This window comes from Ursus maritimus, unplaced genomic scaffold, assembly GCF_017311325.1.
Source record: "Ursus maritimus isolate PB19 unplaced genomic scaffold, ASM1731132v1 scaffold_3, whole genome shotgun sequence".
In the NCBI taxonomy this organism is placed as follows: domain Eukaryota; kingdom Metazoa; phylum Chordata; class Mammalia; order Carnivora; family Ursidae; genus Ursus; species Ursus maritimus.
The window spans coordinates 98,793,283-98,815,029 of record NW_024425563.1 but is presented as its reverse complement, the minus strand read 5'-3'; the positions used below and the strand labels follow the sequence as shown (position 1 = coordinate 98,815,029).

At 47.5% G+C, this 21,747-nt stretch overlaps 1 protein-coding gene across 2 annotated transcripts in view; it reads left to right on the top strand.

The window, feature by feature from the left end:
- COBL (cordon-bleu WH2 repeat protein) overlaps nt 1-21,747 on the top strand; it is a 264,098-nt gene that overhangs the window by 200,031 nt on the left and 42,320 nt on the right. The window contains exon 8 of one of the 2 annotated variants that reach the window (XM_040644518.1): nt 6,518-9,899. The exons of the other annotated variant lie outside the window; for it this stretch is intronic. Coding sequence (XP_040500452.1) covers nt 6,518-6,561 — 44 coding nt within the window. The 3' untranslated portion in view covers nt 6,562-9,899. Of the gene's footprint in view, nt 1-6,517; nt 9,900-21,747 lie in introns of those variants that run through there. 2 annotated transcript variants of the gene reach the window in all.

Genomic DNA, 21,747 nt, shown 5'->3' with positions numbered 1-21,747 from the left:
AAATGCCAGAGTAGAAGGCATGGGGGGGAGGAGGACCCTGTTGAGGTAGGGAGCTGGGGCTCCGCAAAGCCTCCTCCTCCTCCCGCTCCCTGCTCCTGCCTCCTGGCTGCTCCTGCACCCGCACTGAATGCAGCCAACTTGGAGCTTCTATTTTCCCTAACGCACAGAACTTTCCTGACCATTTTTTGCAGCACTGAAAACCAGATCTCTTGCCCAAGCAGGCAGAAAGCGACCTGCCTTCTTTGGTTCAGGACTTCAGAGCAGTGAAGGAAAACAAGTCCTTTGTTGTCACCTGTCCACAAGATGTTGAAAGCTGGGTGTTCCTTCCACCTGCCGCAAGGGAGCCACAGGCTGCTGGCACGTAACTGCCGGATGTGAACTTGGGCCCCTTGCTGGCGTGTACAGTCCCACCTTCCCATCAGGCTCCTGGCTCTTCGTGGCTGTGTAGAAGGAAGCTCGGTGGAGATGTTTTCATGCCAGCCACACACACTTGTACATCTCCTCCTGAGTTCGGTGTTAGGCCTGTGTTCCTTGTGAAAGAAATGGTGTGGTTCTGGTGGAGACTGACCCTGAGTACCTGCTGGGTGGTCCACAAGGTATGTCACACGTGACATCTCACTCAGTCCCCACCCCAGCGCAGTGGTTAGGTTCTGTCACTGGGAGAAACTGAGTTAAAAGGACTTACATCACTGGCCCAGGGTCTTATCGCAGGATAGGTTCAGCAGGAACTCTCATTAGGGCATCTCAACCCTCAGTCTCTGCTCTGTCCACCCCCTGTAATTCTCTCCACCATGCCAGAAACTCCCATGGGGACATCTTTGGCTTTGCACAACCCTTGTTATTTCTCCAACAGATGGTAGAGTCCACTCAGGTTGTTAAAAAGAGGAAACATGCGTTTTGTTGAAAACTGTGAGCTCAGCCAACCTCATGGATAAAAAGGATGAAAGTGCTGATGAGTGCTGGTCTGTACACAGATGAAGGAGGTGCAGGGAGATGAGTAATGGGTCGAACACAGCTCCACCCTTCATTCTGATGTCTCTCCAGAACTTCCTGTTGCAGCCATTTTCCCTCGCCCTGACCCTGACCTCCGTAGGACCTTGGTGCAGCCCCTGTCCTCATGCTTTGCTGGTATATCTCCCTTTGCTGCTGCCAACATTCCCTTCCACCACCAGCCTTCCCTGGCTGACCTTAGAACTCGCTGGACGTCAGGCCCTGAGCCCAAGCACAGATGCCTCATTTCCCGTCTTCATGCTGAAGGTGTTACTGATACTTGACACATGGCCACGAAAACCATGTTCACCTGCAACAAAGCTGAACGGAGAAGACCGTGTGTTCTAGGTCAGAGCAGCATTTATCTGCGACCCCTGCACTCTTTTTGAACCAACGAATGGTTTGTAGGCAGAAGAGATAGAGTGACCCTCCGCTAATGTGTGTATGTGACTGAACAGGCCCCCTGTACACAGACCATCCTCCATCTCCCCTGGGTAGACCCAGCCTGGACATCAGACGGATGTGAACTCTCTGCGTGTTCCAGGCACACACCCTGCCAGGGTCTCAGGAACCCATCCTACCACGCCTCCTGTCCAGACTCCTCCCCATCGAGGCGTTTACTCTTAACGCTCCATGCTGTATTACGCACACTGGTTCAAGCTATTTGGAGGCCCTTCGAGTCTTATTCGTGTTTGTATCCATTAGTCAAAGTGATGCCTGACACACAGCATATACTCAATAGCAGAATATACCAGAATATGTCTCACTGTCAATCGTCAGGGATCAAATCCCAACGAAACATGCTCTTCCATTCAGCCTCATCGAACAGAGCTGTGTTTCCATGCCAGCTCAGCTCTGTCTATGGGATACTCTCCACAGGGTCAGCATTGTGTCAAACCCTTGCTGTGGTCATACTTGAGAAAGATGTGAGGATCTCAGTTATATTCAGCATCCTAGCCTCCCCTTCTTTCTTACTCATTTCCTGCTCTCTGACCTACACATTAGGACACCTTTGGTTGTGTGTTGGGTACCACTAGAGTGACTAACATCGCAAAGCCTGTAGTGGGGACCACGGCCCAGGGCACCTCATTGCAGCCCTATGAGAGACCTAGACTCAGAGGCAGCCATCCAAGCTGTGACACAGAAACTGTGAGATAATTCATGCTTATTGTCTTAAGCCTTTGCATCTTGAGGTAATGTGTTCTGTAGCAATGGATCACAATACAGGCTGAAAATAAGAGAACCCCCTCTCAAAGCTACCTCCACAGTTGGGGAACCCCTCATCTCCCGGAACCGGAATCCCAGAGCAGGACGGACTTCAGTGAAGCCTAAGGTTGTCACCAGGGACATAGGCTTTGGGGTCGACCTCCTCTTCGGGCTGGTACTGAGGGGGCGCTGGCTGCTCTGTGCGCCACATCCAGACACTGGAATTTTCAGAGGAGGAAGAGAGATTATCCTTTCCAGTGGTTGCATAGGGACCTTTCCCAGACACCCGCAACTGCAGTTTCTGTTATGTGTCACTGACCACGTTGGGTGATATGCTTCGCCAGTCTCTGGTGGGAGTGGAGTGACCCAAGGTGATCGAAGCCCATCCGAACAGCTGGGGACAGGATCAAGTCCCTCTGATGTGTGGAAGTCACTGGTCAACACTGGAGCTCTGTGAACTGGAAACACAGGGAATGCAGGCTGTGTGAACAGCCCACGGTGTCCCCTACAATACTCGGGTCGCAGTCCTGGGGTTAGTTGCCGTCTGGAGCATGTTGTGAGTGGGTGCAGAGAGAGGACCGTGTGCCAGTGGGGATGACGGAGTGGACAGAACGCAGCCTTTTCCAAGTCAGTTGGGGGCCAGTGTGAGGTACGTGTGCCCAGAGCTCATGGACTTGCTCTCTGCCACCCCCCAGGGCAGAAGTGGGGCTCCTCTCCCCTGGGTCCTGCTGTCAGCTCTTCCTGGCAGCCATGGCCAGAAGGGCCTGAGGACTCTGAGTTGGTATATACTTATTGCACACGTAGGAGGAAAATGTGTGAGCTGTGTCGCGTCTCAAAGCCTTATGGCACAAAGGCCACCATGAGTATAATTATAGTAACAGTGGAATCGGGCTTCCAGGTCAGGCTTCTGAACTCCCTTTGTTTCATATGACTAAGCTTTCCTACTAACCTGTCCACATCTGATCATGCACATAGGTGCGCTTTGGGTGCATGTCTAAGCCAGTATACATGTGCACATGGATTTTTTTTTCCCCTGCAACTTTCTAATCAGCTTGCTTTCTGCTGACATTGGATTTCAGTTTAACCTTCATTGTGAATGACCATGATGGAGTGTATGTCACTAGTTGCATTGAGTTGTGTGTTTCCAAGGTTTGCAGAGCTGGTTTTGATTGGGCCATTAACAAGTCATCCCTTACGCATTCCAATGAGAAGACCCTGGAGATTTAAGGATCAATGCATATAGAGTTCTAATTACAGGTCCTCAATGGGCTTTATATTTTTACAATTAAACCATTCAATGACTGTCCTTTTTTTAGACATTTTCCTATGATAGGTTTGAGTAAATCAGTCTTCCCTTGGCTATACATCACTGGGATGATGGGCAGGAAAAATGGGTCCCTGTCCCCTGATCTAAATGACCTGTCCAGTCACAGCACCACTAGCAACACCATGGCAGTTTGTAGGTGGTTGTTTTTCAATCTGTGGTTAAGTAGCCCATTCTAAAGAATTTTGAGTTAATTCTAAAATAGGGAAATAAAATGAGAGAAATTAGCTAGCCATTTTCAATTAGAAAGAGTCATTTGAGTTTGCCTCATATAAAATTCATAATAATCATCATAATCGTAATTCATATTTTAGGCACAGTGACTCAGCAGAAGAACCGAGAATCTAGGAGTGCGTTGGGCACAGCTCTGTGGTTTACTGGCAAATGGCTGTAATCAAATCCGCACACTCTGGGCCAGACGCTGGCTAAAGGCTCTGGCTCTGTGATCAGCCGTGAACTTGCCTGAGCACAGAGCAGAGAGCAGGAAAAGATAGGCAAGAATTTTGCTGACACCCCTCAACGGAGACCAGTCCTTTCTTTAAAGTCACCTAACACCGAACTCTAAAATCCAAACCAAAATTACCCACTTTGCTGTCTCAAAACAAAGCAGTTAATCTTCAAGCTTGTGACACAAACACAGTTCTGGGAGTCTTGTTTGTGGTGGAAGGACCCTTGAAGCCTGGCAGGTGTGTGGCCCTCAGAGCGAGCCCAGGAAGCACTCTTGCCCTGCTCTGGTGTGTGTTTGCCGCTTTCCTTCCCAGGGCAGGAGAGCTGGCCACACAGCCACTCCCGCTGCCATGGGAAAGGGCAAGCATCCAGGAAAACAGGAAGTGGGTAGTGAGCAAACAGAAGGAAACTGGTGATTGTGGGAGCAAAGCCTGTCCCTACTCAGAAGCGCATTGGAAAAAAAAATGGAACGGGATCTTTAGCCTGTTGTTATTGTACCTTGAAAACCGTGAAATCCACCCAGCATGAGCTGAAGACGGAATGCTACTTAGAAGCAAAGCGGTGAGAATCACGATGGGGCTATGGATAGCATTTTTAAAACTCCCCTGAGCTTACTTCCCTTCGCTAATTATTTTTCAGTGCTTTATTTATTAGCTGCTATCTCCCTGACCTGAGAGAGAATTGAAGAAGTTAGTGACAAGTCAGTGCAACAGGTGCGGGCTGGACCCAGCTCACACCAGCTAGTGAGAACGGACTTTTGAAATCTCGGAAATTTTGCAAGCCAATTGCTAAATAGGACAATTATTAAAAGGTCAATTATGTAAGCTAACAAATAATACAAAAAATACAGCAAATATTGAAGCTTCATCACTTCCTAATGACTTTACGACATGTTACTATTTCTGGGTTTTTGAGGTTATATACATATATTGAATCAATGTGATTCAATAATTTTGTGATAGTGAAAATACTACATAATATTGTGCTACTGCAGATCCTTTTCCCAATGCCACAGTCAGCGACTGGCACCCATAGCTGGAAATCAACCATAGAGGGTTAAGGGAACTGAGGGTTATATAGAATTTACAACAAAGAGGGGCGTCTGGGTGGTTCAGTCAGTTCAGCATCTGACTCTTGATTTCAGCTCAGGTCGTGATCTCAGGGTGAGTTCAAGCCCCACGTCAGGCTTGGCACTCAGCACGGAGTCTGCTTGTCCCTCTCCCTCAGCTCCTACCCCTGCTCTGTCTCTCTCATAAATAAATAAAATCTTTAAAATAAATAAATAAATCCCACTGTTTAAAAACAAAAAGAATCTACGACAAAGAGTATTGTATATTTTGTTATCACTTGTAAATTTTGTGCTATCCATGCTTTATATCAGTAAAACTTTATCCACCAATCTATTGATTGATGGATCTATCTGTCCCTTTTATTTTTTCCTGAGAGCAGGTTCCTAACCATTTACCAATCTACCCCTGCAAAGGAATAGCTAATTGAAGTAGGAATACTGACAGCAAATTTATCTTTGGTTTTCGCAAGCTGTTTGCCAAGCCCTGTGCTGGCACAAATAGTCTCAACGGATCTCTGGGTCTCTTGAAGCTTCAACTTGTAGCATGAAGTCAGGTTAGGAAACCCTTTTTTTTTTTTTTTTAACATCAAAATATATGAGGAACTTCTTTCTGAACTCATGCAAATTTAAGTTCTTCGCATAAGTAATGAATACAGCTTGATTTTTTGGGATTGTTGTTAAATATCATTATTAGTTCAAGAGTGAGTAGAATAGGAATGAAGCCTTCCCCAGGTGACACTAGTCTTCTAGATTATTGTTTTAGGATTTGTCTGAGATGATGTGAATTCAGACACAGCCCTTTTGTATCTTAAGCCCTATCCCTGAGACCCTCACAGGCTTAAGCTACTTGCATGGAATGGCCCTTTCTCAAATGGGTCAGTCCCCCACTGAGAAGCCTCCTGAAAGGGTTTGCTCCTTCAGAACAGTAGATCTCAACACGCATGTGTGGGTGAGATCTTTCTCCAACTCAGCAAATCAATCCATATTTTCTCGGTTGATGCCTGAGCCCTGCTCAGGAACGGCATTATCAAGGTCAGGATGGATTTGTCTCCCATGGACAGCATCATGAAACAACATTATCTGTTTTCCCCTGGAGCTCTGCAAGTAACTTGGACTTTTTGCCAAATACTCACTACTGGCTTTGCCTACCTACTGGCCAGCATCTCTGCCTGCAAGGTCTTTAAGGTTGTAGCAAATCCGAATAATTGTATTTGACAGCCTAAAAGACAACAGTGAGCTCAGTGCTGCTTATGATCCGGTTCTTCCAAGGGACAGAACTGTGTATGTTGGATCAGTAGACCTTTTTAACAACTGACATCCACAAAGACGAGGAGGAAACAGAAGAAATAATAATCATAAGACGCAGCCGAGACATCACTGTCTTGGAGGCGTTAAATCTCCAGGGGCTGGAAGGTGAATGATGATGGCGATGTTCACTTTGCCAGTTTGTGTTCATATGTTGCCATTTATTTCCCCCACAGTTTACTGCTGCGCATCATTCCCTACTCATGCCAAGCGCTTCTGATGGATGGCCCTTCCTGGAGCTCCGTACCTCTGACTTTCCCTTTGCCTCTGCTAGCCTGACTCCTATTCTTCTATTCTTCCACCTGTTGGCATGAAGGGGCTCATTTGTACCGCCGTGGTCTACTTTCCCTAGAATTTACGTATAAATGCATAAACAACAGAGACTTGTGTGACCGACGTTCACATTTCCTCATAGGAGGTAAAACTTTGTGCAGATTCTAGGTTGATGACCTTGCCCTATCCAAAATTACCCTTTCATTGATTAGGACCTTGCTTTATTCTGATTCATTATTAATTCATATTTTTCTTATTTGATACTCAGTTGCAGAATATCTTCTCCATTTAAAGTAGATTGTGTCCACAGAGTGACCAGTGTAGTCAATTTAGATACACCTGAAATATTCTGTCTACTTGGTAAAACCTAAGTGCCTAAAATACATGAATTATATATATAATCTGTAGGAACTCACAACACACACATACACGCATAAACACACACATATACACATATTCACACACACGTATCTACACACATACACACACGTGTACATACATCTAGGGATACATAGTACACAACTTTTTTTAAATGTTTCTCATATTTTCCTATTGCTGTGTTCTCTGCCATGTAGACAGTTTACGAGAAGAAAACAGAGGAAAGAGGATGTGTCTCGCTTCATCTGTTAATTATGCATTCAGCCATTGACCCATTTATTCACCAAACATTGAGAACTTGCTTGAGGCTAGGCATTGTGCCAACATTGAGGGCTAGTACAGTGAAGAGCACATGGCCTCTGCCCTTGGATTTCACTTACCTGTGGCTCCCCATGCACATGAAAAGAAGTAATGATGATTCCATTGGATAAACACTAGTCTGGAGGCTTGCCCAAGCGGTAAAGACGTTCGAGGGCACGATGACCGTGTCCTCATGGGTGTGTCGCCTTCTCTTTCTGGAGTGCAAGATCCCTTTCTCATCTTGAGAAAACCTACCCAGTTATTGAGAATGAGTCCCCTCGGCAGTCCTAAGACAGAGCAGGTGGGAACGATCGTGTTAAGATTCAGGGTTTATGGAGAACGACTTGCTTGATTTGATCCACTTTGATCTTTGTGCAGAGATGCACTTGAACTGGAGAGGCTTATCGTGTTTCTCTCCAACAGATTTTTTCAAATGTTATTGCTCAAAGTAAGAAAAAAGAATCAGTGAGTGTTTTTTACTTGTATGACTGTCGTCTGGTTGATCACAATCAAACTATTAGTGATGATTAAGGTAGGAATGATCACAGCTGATACTGGTATTAATAATTAAGAAATACAAGCTAGAGCTTACAGAAATAAATAGCTAGAGGTATGTAGAACCAATCTAGTGCCATGTATTGGTGGAAAAAAGCCCAGAAAGTTACAGAAATTACTCACAAGGAAAGAGAGAACAAGTTAGTGTCTTTGTTTTGTTTGTTGTGTGTGTGTGTTTTTTCTTTTTTTGCATTGAAATAAAGAACTTTTGTCTGATAAGTAGCAATCACTTGACCTCAAATCATTAAGCGGGCAAAGTCTAAACAAGAAAAGGTAATGTTTACCTAAATGTTGGGGGAAAGCATCAAGATTTATCACCCAGATATTAAGATTGTAGAAGATTGTATATAATTACAACAATGAGCATTTGTGTGAGAAGTAGCTATTATGCTGAAGAAAACGAGCAGTCGAAAATCTTAAGAAAGGAGACCAGGGAAAGGTGATATTACTCATAGAATTATTGGTTATGAAGAATAAAATATAAAGAAACATATGTCAAACTCTACTGAAAATAAGAGGACATAGATGTGGACGTGTGGACGTGGGGAACAAACTCAATAGAGCTACTCCAATTCACATGGCAAATAGAATCGGCCACGAAGTTAGCCAAAGACATGGATTTTTTATTTTACCTCAGGGCTCTCTTTCACCATGATGGCCTGATACACAGCTGGGGGAAATTCAGGGCAATTCCATGACCGGGATTTCAATATCTACATATGTCATGACACTGGATTAGCCAGCATTAGAATCTTCTAGGTATCAGATTAACTCAGCGAAACATTTTTATTCCAGGTGTTTGCATTTCAGAGAGGTTTTCCTTTCTGGTTCACCTCAGAACCCAACCCTCCTGGGGGTTATTCATTCTCCCTAGAAGTCAGCAGGAAAACTGTGTCTCTGGTCCATATTGCAACACATGCTATCAAGAGTTACAGTAAAAGAAAATAAATTTGAGGCTGTTCCCATTTTCTAAGCAGAGACACAGATCAAGCAGACCTGGCGACTAGCTCATATACCTGCTGGTTGACAGAGGAGCCCCTCAGGAGTAGGAGTTCTGTAGCAAGTGCGAAGGTGAAAGAATAATTAGCTCTATGCTATTTTTCAAAAACAACTGGGATAAATCCTTCTGTTTTCATCACAGACAATATCAGTGATGCATAATGGGACATGCTGCAATTTCATGCAGTCCTATTTATGAAGATTCTAAAATTATTTAATTATAAGTAAATGTTCCTATTTGCAAATGAAACAGTTTGGGAAATCTTAACAGAGTTTACTCACTGGTATTTTATTTTAGCTCCCATGATACTCGCTCACACATTGCACCTGCATGGTGATGCTTACCGACTGCCCACCATCACAGTTTTCTCGTTGATTTGGGTGCGTAACTTGATACTGTGTATTCACCACTTCTATGTGTGAAGGACTCGGATTCAAAACATGTCCACGTCTGGACTAACATTTTCTGTCACAAAATACACATTTCTGTGATAGAAACAGGATTACCTCTTCCAAACGGATAAGAGGAGGTGAGGGCCTTGCACTCAGATATGGAAGGTGTCTTGAGTCAGCCAATTCTACATCCTGCAGGAGTTAATCCACGCAGGGCGCACTTCTGTCCCCTCTGAGTAGTGAGTGTGTGTGTGTGTGTGTGTGCGCGCGCGTCCGTGTGTTTTAACTACTTCATCATTCATATCCAAGGAATGTGGATCAGGAGAAAAACTCAAAATTGTTTTGGCCCTTAATAGTCACCATGGTAAAACAACAACGAGCAAACTTCAAACGCTTCAGTGAAGACGAAGGTCCCAGTCTTCAAAGCAACGAGTCCTGGAGCTCTCTGCGGCTTATTTGTGGTTTATTTTGTAGTTCCCATGCTTCATTTGTTACCAATACAAACACAGAATTGGTAACCCTTCTACCCAAAACTCTTCACTGGAAACTGTGAGATTACATTTATCTTCACTTTCTGTGTTTATTTTGCCCTTCAAGACTTTCTATAACCTTTCTCTTTCTTTCCTAAGAAAATAATAAATTTTTATTACTAAGGGTGAAGCTGTGTAAATGTCAGGAGGTTGTATCTTCCCATCTCCCTCAGTAAAGAAAAAAGTGACAAGAGATGAAAGGTTCTGAGGTTATTTAGACTGGCTACGTTGTTTCCAGGGCAATAAATGCACTGTCCAGCCTTTAGGGAGTAAAGTGGGGTTGGGGGGGGAGGGGTGGATACCCAATCATATAACCTAAATCAGAACACAGTGACCGGTGTGCATCACCCTTTTTCTTTGGCGCGTGAAGAACTAGCATTGATGAGAACACATATCTTCCCATGTTTTGAGTGAATAAGAACTGGTAAATGAGGAATATAAAGACTTCCAGAATAGCACAAGTTCTAAATTAAAAAGAGAAAATGGATGAGTGGAGTTGCCAATATCAAGTTAGATTTGCCCGAAAATTCTGTTGCCTCTGGAATGTGTCAAGAGCCTTCCTTCTGCACTGTCTCCCCTTCTTTCAAGGCTGGAAGCTCGCCCCGCACTGCACACCCCATCCTCTGCACAGCCCCACCACCCTGGGGATCCTTTGATTTTTCATTAGTCTCTGGCTGCTGTTTTACCATAAGGGAATAGACGGGAACGTGTTTGTGTCTTGCACTCAGAATCCATATTGTGTGTGGACCAAAGTGGACAGATGAAGCACAAACCCATAGAGCTGCCATCTCAGGAAAAATGAGCAATGTCGTTTTTGGTGGGAGTAAAGAGCATTTGTACCTCCAGCCCGTTTCTCTCATTGACGTTTCTGCCCAATCCCTGCAGTGTTGGATTTCCAACCTCATTCTCAGTTGTGTTTCTCTGTCCCATCTTCTCTGACGCAGGCAAGCCCCAGGTCGGCCCCTGCAGGCACAGCATTGACACAGCCAGCAGGGGAAGTGCTGGAAGGCAGCGCTTGCCTCGGTGGGGTGCCAGCCCCTTTCCTGTCCCTCTCATTGCTGATGTCACATGAATAAGGACAGAGCAGTACCCTGCTGACGACCAGGGTGTGCTGAGGGCGGGGGCTCCCAAGTCAGTGACAGATAAGCTATGTGTGAAGACGGTTCATTAAGTTCGGTGAATATAAAAGAACAGTAAATGGTTTTAGAATTGAGATTTTTAGTCTCTAGTAGCGAAACTCCATTGAATTTCCAGTAAGTCTCCATTGAATACGGCAAGTTGAAGCAGAGGAAGAAAGTTGATGAGATTTTGTAGTTTTTATGTTTTATTTTTCAACAGTTTTACCAACATGTAATTGGCACACACACACAGAAACTTGTATACGCCTGTGAACATTGACACAACCGAGACAGTAAACACCCAGCAGCCTCCCGGCTTCCCCGTGTCCCTCTGTGGTAGTTTTTAATCTGTGTGTATGTGTGTGTGTGTGTGTGTGTGTGTGTGTGTGTACAAATGAAACATCATATACTTAACTACTCAGAGAACCTTACAACAGTTCTGTAAATCTAATGGGAAAAAAGCTAACAAAATATGATATTTAATAGCCAAAATCCTAAGTCAATTGAGAAGCAAAGCTCTCCTATACTTAATTAGGTAATTGTTAAAACGTAGAGCATCAAGTGTTGGAACTGATGACGTCCACAATAGCGTTAGTTACATATTGATCTGACAGGAGGGAAAACCAGTCACAACACTCTTAGTCAAAGCGGTAGTTTGAATGCATTATCTGGGAAATGTCAATACACACACTCTCATGCACACAGGTGCCGCTGAACTATGTCTCCTCTATCTACATTTTCAAGAGGAAACAAAAAGATTGCTCTCCACTGTGTAATTTCCTCCTGCGAGCCGCATGAGTGTGTGCATGAAGCCACACACCCGGTGAATTTTAGCCCCAAGGAGTCCAGCCGCCCATCTCAGGGGAGGCGAGGGAGGCACTGGCTGCTTTCAGGGGCCAGCCACCTGCTCTCCCCACCTGTCTCCCCTAGGTTAGCAAGCAGCCAATGGGGGGCTTAATGGCCAGGATGGAGCTTCTGGGGCCACAGGTGTCTGTCCCCGCTTATTTCAACCACCAGGGGGAGCCCTGATTATCCCATCATTGGACAGTGGTAGGGAAAATGGAAACAAAGTTACAAGTAACAATCATCAGGGCTTTAAGTTTATGCCAATCTTGAGTTTCAGAGCCGACTTCAGGGACTGTGCTCATAGGGCTGAACCCCCTCTGTTTACAAAGAAGGTAAGGGAAGGCCAGAAAAGTGTGGTGACTTGCCCAGGATCACAGAGCTGAGGAGAGCCTGGGCTCCGACATGCAGCCCCGCTCACTGTTGCTGGTGTGATGACGGGATCCAAACAGGAACATAGTAGACATGGCTGGTGTGTGTGTTAGTATTTATCTCTATCTGCATCTCAGTCTGTCCCTCTGTGTCTGTTTGCCCTTCTGTCCATTCATTCATCCACCAGGCACCCACTCTTCAGATACCTGAGGTCAGAACGGCATGCGGGCTCAGCCCCACGTGCGCTCTGCAAGGATGTGACCTTGACCACTTAGCCCTCCCGGAAGGCCAGGCCTTCTTCAGTGCCTGACTTAAGAGTTAAGGAGAATGTGGTCTCTTCGTGGTCAAGATGGGCACTCACCTATGGACAGGACAGAAATCCCGTACAGCTCGAGTGATCTCCAGCTGCATTCCTCATCTGTCCTTAGCACTCACACCTGAACCCCCCTGGCTATTGGCCAGCCAGAAAGCACCTGCAGGGGAAGGAGCCTCTGCCCATGCTGACAGCACAGAGGCTGGCAGGGTTGGCCTGCGGAGGAGACTTGGTCTTTGGTCTTTGCTGGTTCCCTCCCCAGAGAGGAAAGAACTACCCCCTGCCTGTCTGTCCGTAAACGCTGTCAAGGGCAGTGCTATTGCTAGCATTCCCATTTTACAAAGGAGAAACTGAGGCATAGAGGTGACAAGAAATTTGTCAGAGGCCAGAAGCAAGAGCAGGTTAACATCAGGCAGGATTTGGAACGCTGCAGCCTGTCTGTGTGTCTGCAGAGGACAGACAGCATCAGCTACTGTTTGCACTGGTGTGGTAGTCTCTCTTGCTAGAAGCTCACCCCAAAGGCCGAGAGCTAAGAGCAGAGGTGTTTGTGAAAACTGCTGAGAGCAAGGATGGAGCTGAACAAAAACATCACGGGGGGAGGGCAGCACAGAAGGAAGCTGGAGGACCCCAGAGACCATCCAGACAGCGACCTCGTGTCAATGCCCCTCAGGGTCACAGATTGTACTAGAATGCCCACTGCTTTAGCATTTTCTTCACAGCAGCTCATACACTGGTGTCTGAGGCTGCTCGGGCCACCACCCCAACCCCACAGTCAGACCGCCTGAACAATGGACAGTCACGCCTCACCCTGCTGGAGGCTGGGAGCCCAAGGTCAGGGTGCTGGCAGGGTTGGTTTCCTGAGGTCCCTCCCCTTGGCTTGCAGATAGCCATGTCCTCCCTGTGCCGGCAGGTGGTCTTTCCTGTGTGGGCACACACCCTGGTGTCTCCCTCTTCTCATGGGGACACCAGTCATATTGGGTCAAGACCCACCCTAAGGGTCTCGTTTTAACTGAATCACTTCTTCAAAGGCCTCATCCACATACAGTCACATTCTGAGGTACTTTGGGTTGGAACTTGGACATGGGAATGTGGAGGGAACACCACTCAGCCCAGTCAGCCTTGCTTACTCTGGGAGTTTGCTGGGGGTACAACACAGGCTGCGGAGTCTGAGCTGTGCCCACAGCAGGAGGCAGGGTAGTGCCCAGGCTTGGCCTCGCTGCCTCTCTGTCCAGCTGTGCCCAGTTTGCCCAAAGCAGACCATGGCCCATGCTGTCCCAATGCCACCAGTGGGCCACCGTTGCATGCGTGTCCTGTCTCTCCCCCAGCTTTGAATTTCATCCTCTCCATGGAGTATCTGCAGCTCAATCACACCCCTGTCCTTGTTTCCAAATAGCACCTTTGAAGGCGGGACAGGAGACATTCCCACCACACAGGAGCTGGGGCTCCAGTTTTCTCCACCGTCCCCAAATAAAATGTCCCTGATCCTTTTCCTCCTCCACTGTCCCCACACACCCATCAGCTTTCACCTGAATCTTTTAGGCATTAGTGAGTGTGCATACACGTGCATGCGCGCACACACACACACACACACACACCAAACCTGTCTAGTCTCTTAGCTGCCTCAGAAATACCAGGGCTTTGGAGATAATTCCTAACAAACACAACACATCCTCTCGCTTTCCCTCCACCTTCTGTGTGCATATTACTGCTGTGAAGATGTTTTAGGCATAACCACTTCTAAATATTGCTCCTGAAATTAGTGTTATTCACGCAGGTCTAATGTAATGAATTCTATCTACAGTCAAAGTTACCGTGTTATCACCGGTTTTTCCCGCACTGGGAGGGCTTCGAGGAAATGGGGCCCACGCGTTAACCAACGAGGTCAGGGGCTGGGTGGCAGACGGGCCAGGCTCTCCTCCGAGGCCTGGCAGCCTCAGGCTTTGCTCAACCCACGCAGGGCCTTCTCAGTCGGCTGCATAAACTGCTGAGTCCGTGTGTAGGGTTTTTCTTTTTTTAGTTGCGATTAAAAACAACATTTATGGGTGCCTGGGTGTCGCAGTCGGTTGAGCCACAATGAAACGTATAGGTTGCTCTTAACCCAAACGCCTGCATGAGTGAGCGTTCTGAACCAATTACCGTGGCCCTGGGAGTGCTGTGCACCCATTGGCTGCCGCTAGAATGCACAGACCAATCGCCAGCAAGGAGGACAGGGTTCCCGTGTTTGATTGGATGGCCGTGGTCCATGTCCCAGGCATCCTGGAGCTGAGGAAGTCCAACCAGGTCCGCTCCGCGAGCACAGGAGTTGGGCGTGCAGAGTAGAGCCGATGTACCCACCTTGCTCGCTGTGCCTGACTTTTATCTCGATAGAAAATGTGGTTTTGAGAAATCCACTTGTGGGTACCTCTAAAGCATTCAGATTGATGGCCAGCTCTCAGCAAATCTTAACTATTGTGAAAGTGGGCAGCGTTTAAAATGCAGGAGATCGTGCATTAAAAATCTTAATTTCTGCTCTTTCAAAAAAAAATAGATATGGCAACATCAGTTTTCCTCATGAAAGAAAGTGCGGGACGCAGCAGTAGCTGCTCATTTTAGATGGACACGGACTCCTCTCTCTGCCCCATTCCCACACCTGGCCTTACTTCCATCCCTCACAGATGGTCCCTGACCCCATAGGCATGTCACTTTGGGTCCCTGCTCCAGTAAAATTGAAGCGATAAAGTAATTCAAGCCCTCATTTTAAAAAGCCAAAAAAATGTAGGGGCACTTGGGTGCCTCAGTCAGTGAAGCATCTGCCCTTGGCTCAGGTCATGATCTCAGGGTCCAGGGATCGAGCCCCATGTCGGGCTTCCTGCTCAGTCGGGAGCCTGCTTCTCCTTCTGCCTCTGCTGCTCCCTCTGCTTGTGCTCTCGCTCTCTCTCTCTCTCAAATAAATAAATAAAATCTTAAAAAAACAAAACAAAACAAAAAGGGAAAATGTGAATGTTGTATTGTCAAATAAGCCCTAAGCAAAATATTGAATTTTCTCCTTCATATGCTCACACACATGAGGCAATCTGTTTCCGTCTCCCTCCTTTATCTTAGGATGTTAGTTGACTATACATATTGCCTTTGAAGAGACTTCTTAAAATGTACCTTTTCACAGCTTGTGAAAAATGAAGTGTCCCCGACCCATGAGGTACCCCCCCACGTCCAGGGCACCCTGGAGGAGGCCATGTCCTCACCTTGCCTTTAGAGGGCTGCCAGGCCATCTGCAGCCTGGACAAGCGTGGGGGAGTGAGAACACCACTGGGGTTACTTCTGTGTGTGCCCTGGGGTGCCGTGCTCTCAGGAGGTCAGCCAGTCCCTTCCTCCAGCACAGCTGAGCCAGACGTTACAGGCCCACACATGCCACCCTCCCTGCACCCAAGACGGAGTCCCTGGTGCCAGCGGGGCCCCAAGCTGCCTCCCAGGACACGTTGAGCCGTGCCCGTGGCTGACAAGGAAAGGATCATGTTCTCCTCGACCGCTGGCAGATCAGCAAATGCCCATGTTTCCGTGTGATGATGAAACAGAAGTAAATAGGCCACGGTGCCCTCTGGGATCACCTGAGCCAGTGTGCCTGCTCTTAAACGGGTCTCCTTTACTTGAGACCCTTGGAGTGGCTCCCATCGGCCACTTCAGAAAACCCCCGGTGCTGATGGGAAACCTTCTCCAAGTCTCAGCAGGCAGCCGGAGCACCCGCACACAGGCTTCGGACTTTAGCCATTGCCCTGCGGTAGCACGGTGACTCAGGATAGCAGCCCGGAGCTACAGATGACGGAGGCGTCACTCGGAGCGGCAGCTGCGCCTCCAAGCAAGCGTCCTTGGGTTTATCTGCCTCCCACCTCCACCAGTCCCGCAGGCAAGCAAGCAGAAAGACGAACCGGGTTGCGCTGCCCCAAGCAGCCACGCTGGGTCTGCTGTTCCAGTAGGCCGCTCTGTCAGAGACTCGCACTGCAGTTTTATAGACTTAAAGTAGTGCATTAGCCTATTGCAAAACGTACTTGTACTTTTCAGAACAGTTTCAAAGCATAAGAAAGGCAATGAGCCCTTTTCATTAGGACTATAGTCACCAGAGGGGATAACGCCTTACAGGGGTGAGACCCGAGCTCGGCACTCTTCTCCAGCCCCTGGGTATGACCTGTTTGATACCTGAGGTGATTCTGTCCTCAGGAAACCAGCAAACAAATGAGAAAGGCAGTGGGCCCAAGGATGTGTCCTATTGTGGGGCCAGAAACACAGATCACGCCAGAATGCCAGGCCTGGAGACACTATACCTTCATGCCCTTGGGAACTCAACAAACCCAAGCTGCAGGGGGTGCACACACTGTCTTGTTCTGCCCCCATAAGAATCCAGGACCCCAAGAGTTCCATCTGGTTTTGAGTTCTGTGAAGTGGAGGCATTTTTAGAGATGATTTATACAAAGTTGTATGAAGACATCATTCTACACCCCAGAATGTTCCAGAAAAGGAAGAGGGGAAGGAGTCCTTGAGCAAAAGACAGCCTATTTTCCCCACCAGACGTTCTCCCTCAGGGCATGACTGGGTCAGGATCCCTGTTTTATCAGACGGGATGAGGAAGAAAAAAATGTGTGGAGAAAAATCACATCTCACCAGATTTAATGGTTACAGTTGTCTCTGCAGAGCTTTACCTACAGGAGGACCTTGTACCCAAGTTGATCAGCTCAACTTCATTAGACAGAATCAAACTTGAGCCAGAGGGCGGAGTGGAGGACGGAACAGGCCCCTGTTCTTCTGGCCTGAGTGGTGAGCCAGCCTCTGGGCGCCTGTGAAGACAGAATTCCAGCTCATAGATTCAGCTGTCCTGCAATATACCTTTAAAGAAAATATACCTTTCCTAAAAGACACACAGTACACTTCTGAGCTGTCTGCTTTTTTAAGAGTTACCCTCAAGTAAGCCTCTTGAGAAAATTCATCTTATTTTATATAGCCACTGCTTACTTTGACTAAGAAAATCCCCAGCTCTTTCGCCCTCTGGACTCAACCTGCCCCAGGACGAAATGACTGAAGATATTCGTAAAATTCAAGACACTGCAGTGTTAAGGACCCGCCATTTCTAAGGCTGGTCGTAAGAAAGTCACACGTGGAAAAGGACAGCGCAGGGCGGTCTGGCCACCTCACCCAGCATGACCAACGAGCCGGCTGACCTTTCTCAAGCCACTTGATCCCCTTGGCCTCACAGTCAGATCCAGACTTGAACCAGAGCATCCACGCTCTTCCACATTCTCTGTAGACCGTGGGCTTTGGTTTTGAAGTCCGGGCCAAGAGAAGGTCCACATGTGCTCGCCCTCCCAAGGGAACACCTCGGGACAGCTAATCTTCAGTGCAAATCTGTGCTGTTAGTACTGTATGAGGGCCTAAAATCCAGTATCTCCTGGAGAGAAAGTGAGAGAAGCAAAACAGGAAAAATCACCGTTCATAAATAATCCATCCGCCTCTACCCAATGCTCAGTGCAGCAAAAACAGTGGTGTGTGTGTGTGTGTGTTGAATTTAAAGATCCCTTAGTGCTCACAAAAGATCTCACTTAAGAAATCTGTTTGTGGTGGACCTGTGTGTATGGGGCTAAGAAATTATGTGAACACGTGGTTTTTAATTATTTAAAATGTGGTAGTCCAGAGAAGAGCGGGTAACAGAAACATGCAGGGGAATTATGGCAAATGTACTTATATTTATTTAGGGTCCGAGGTCTTGCCTGTTGCTAAAAAGAGTTCAGTGAGATTTCCGGGAATGGAAAAATCAGGACTTGTGTTTAGAGTTGGAAAAGCTGGGGGCAACGTTGTCTCTTCATGAACGAGTTCCCTGCAGACGGAAACCTTGGCTCTGACCTTTACACGGGGGATCTGACCCATGAAGACGTGGGACTGCCAGCCCGAGCAGGTGTGGCTGCGCTTGGCGGCCTTGGAGACAGTGCTCAGGGGGCAGCTGGGTGGTGCGGTGTTCAGAGTGCCCGGCCGTGCCCAAGGCGAGATGGGCTGTCGGCATCCAGCCAGGTTGAGGCAGGTGTCCGTCAGGAAGGCGATGCCCACGGAGCATTTGTGCGATACATTGGGATGAAGCATGGGCATTGCATCCAACAAGGACATGGAGGAGCCAGGGTGCTCTCCCTTAGGGGTGGGGCTTGTTGAGATGAAAGTGCAAATAAAGGGCCGGGAGAACCAGAGGGAAGGAATCCATCTGAACCTCCAGAGGGGACGTGGAGGACAGGCCACAGGGGATCTCCCCAGAGCTAGAAGAAATGGCAGGTAGATGACAGTCCTGTCAGGCAGTCTGCGGGGATGATCTGTGCTGACGACAGAGCCAAAGTGCATGGACCAGATAGGTGGGAACGGTAGAAAGGAGCTCCCACTTACTCACCAATGCCCCCTCCCTCTCTGGAACTATCTCACACATTAGCATGAATGACCTTCCCTCATCCGCCAGCTGCCATGGGGTGATTCACCGAGCACAGTGAGTGCTGGAGGCAGGGGTGCAGCCTGGACTGGAGGGTGGGCCTGGGCAGGAACTGCCCAAGAGGGAAGGTGAGGCTGAGCCCCTGTGGAAGGACAGAGACACACCCTCAGGGCAAGTAGAGTCAAGCTCTTTGCTGCTGACCTTCTCAGGCCTGCACAAATGGGTGTCTGCAAAGGTTCATGGCCAGCAGTGTTCTCCAAGTGTGTTTGCCTCCAAACCTCTCCACCTGTCACCTGGCTAGGCCAATGTTCTGCCCTCCACTATGGAACTGAGATGCCAGGGTGAGCTGTCCCCGTGGTCAGATAGCTCAAAGTAGAGAGAGATTCTCAGTGAAGGCCCAGTCAACCAGGGGCCCTGCACCTGATGCTAGGGCACCCGTGACAGAGGGCTGGTCCCGTGGCAGGGATCTCCTCCTGTGCTGGCCTCCCAGGCTCCTGGGCCTGGGGCTTGAACGTGCACCCTCCTTAGGGAAGTTCTTCAAAGTCTTCAGACTGTGGTTTCTGAAACCCCATGCGACCGAGGTGGTTCTTGGATTTGCCAGTTTGGGGAGACACCACGATCACATCTGCCTATGGACTGGTAGGTCAGCATAACCACAGACTCATGGCTACACGTACGGAGCCTTCAGTGTGTTCCAGGTGCTGCCCTCACTTTCTTCCTACACCTTGGCATCTAGTCCCCACGACATGTGCTTGAACGAGGCATTGTGATTCTTCTCATCTGCACACAAGAGAGTCAGACTGCAGGCACTAATTTGCTCAAGGCCACCTCTGAATCTGACCATAGCTGTTCTAATGGATACAGAAGATGCAGGTGGGAAAGAGTATCTTCAATCAGTTGAGTATAAATTAAGTACTTAAACATGAAAGGGTGATCAATCTGCTTTTCTTCAGATATTTAAGAAATTTTCTTATAGGGGCGCCTGGGTGGCACAGCGGTTAAGCGTCTGCCTTCGGCTCAGGGCGTGATCCCGGTGTTATGGGGTCGAGCCCCACATCAGGCTCCTCTGCTATGAGCCTGCTTCTTCCTCTCCCACTCCCCCTGCTTGTGTTCCCTCTCTCACTGGCTGTCTCTATCTCTGTCGAATAAATAAATAAAATCTTAAAAAAAAAAAAAAAGAAATTTTCTTATATAGGGGCACCTGGTGGCTCAGTCAGTTAAGCGTCCAACTCATGATTTCTGCTCAGGTCGTGATCTCAGGGTTGTGAGGTCGAGCCCTGCTTAGGGCTCCGTGCTCAGTGTGGAGTCTGCTTGGGTTTCTCATGCTCCCTCCTCTGCCCCTCCCCTGACTCATACTCTCTAAATAAATAAATATATAAAGTCTTTTTAAAAAGAAATCTGTTATGTATTTATCATAAAAACATTTTTAAAAATAAAGCAAGAAGGAAAAGCAACCAAGCATAATGTCATCTTGGGGATGATTGGTTATTTTTTTTCCAATTGTTTGAGTTTCCCTTTCTATACCACAGGAAACAGCAACAGTTTTATTTTAAAACTCAAGGAATCCTAATAGAACAAGTCTGGTAAGGCGCCTTTGTAGGGGGTGTGTCTCTAAGCCCGAGGGGGATGGAAGACATGAGGCAGGCTCCAGGACAAGATGGGTCCCTCACTCCCCAGGGGGTGGCATCCACCTTGGAATCCCAGCCGCAGATCCTAAGAGCTGAGTGAGGCTGGAGCCTTGGCATCTCCGGGGAGGTTATTTTAGGTATCAGTGGGTTTTGCTGAGGTGAGTGCTTTCTGGCCAATAAAGCCAAGTTATTTGGGGCCACTGTAACAGCGAGATAGACAGGTGGTTTGTGTGTGAAACATTGAATTTACTGGCTTTGCGGTCTGTTGACTATGGACGAGGCTGAAAACAGTTGTACGTAAGTTTCCTAAAATGATAGGTGATGATCATTATAAGGAATAAGTACTCACTTTTGACGGCATGTTACCATTTTATGATTTCTAAAAATTATTGTAGGGAACTTATCTTGAAACAAGCACCTGTGAGTGTATCTTCTCAGTATTAGAAATTTGTTTTCCACGTTAGTCCAGACCCAGGTAGTAGTTGGAATAAGCCACATTTATAGTCTGCCCTACTCAGTCGGTCCCAAACATCAGGCCATTTCTACAAATAATCAGGAAGGCAGAAATAATCAGATTGGCCAGGTAAGCGACAGGGCGGATGTTGTCAGGGAAGATGGTGATGCAGAAATGTGACACCGAGATCCTTGGGGACTCGTGCTTTCACTCTGTCGTTGGTGAGGCTTCTTTCCCAGGTAACTGGTCCAGGTGCCTCTCCCTAGGTCTATGACAACCTTTTCCACGTGTGTGACTTTGGAGTTTTGTTTCCCTGCCTTTCCGGTGCCTCCTGCCCTAGATCAGGACTCCAGGAGCACCTGCCCCGCACACCTGTCCTTCCCCCACCAATTCCTCACCCCTTCCCGATGTGATTTCTTTTCTTCTTATTGTCATAGTTTACAACCACGTGGGATGTGTTTTGTGTTTGTAAGTCACTTCCTCATTGTCTTTCCGAAATTCTCATGTAATTTCCAAAAATAATTCTTTCCTCCCTGCTGTTTTGAGGAAGGTGTCACTTTTAACTTCGTGGACAACATTCTGTGGGGCAAAACACCCCTGTATCTTGAGATCGGGAACTGAAGGAGAGCTTGTTTGTTGTTTTTTTTTTTAATTGTATTTATCTGTGAGAGAGAGAGAGAAAGAGAACAGAAGCGGGGAAAGGGGCAGAGGAAGAGGAAGAAGCAGACTCTCTGAGGGGGGAGCTTCATGTGGGGCTCAATCTTGGGACTCCAGGATCATGAGCTGAGCTGAAGTCAGACACTTAACCCACTGAGCCACC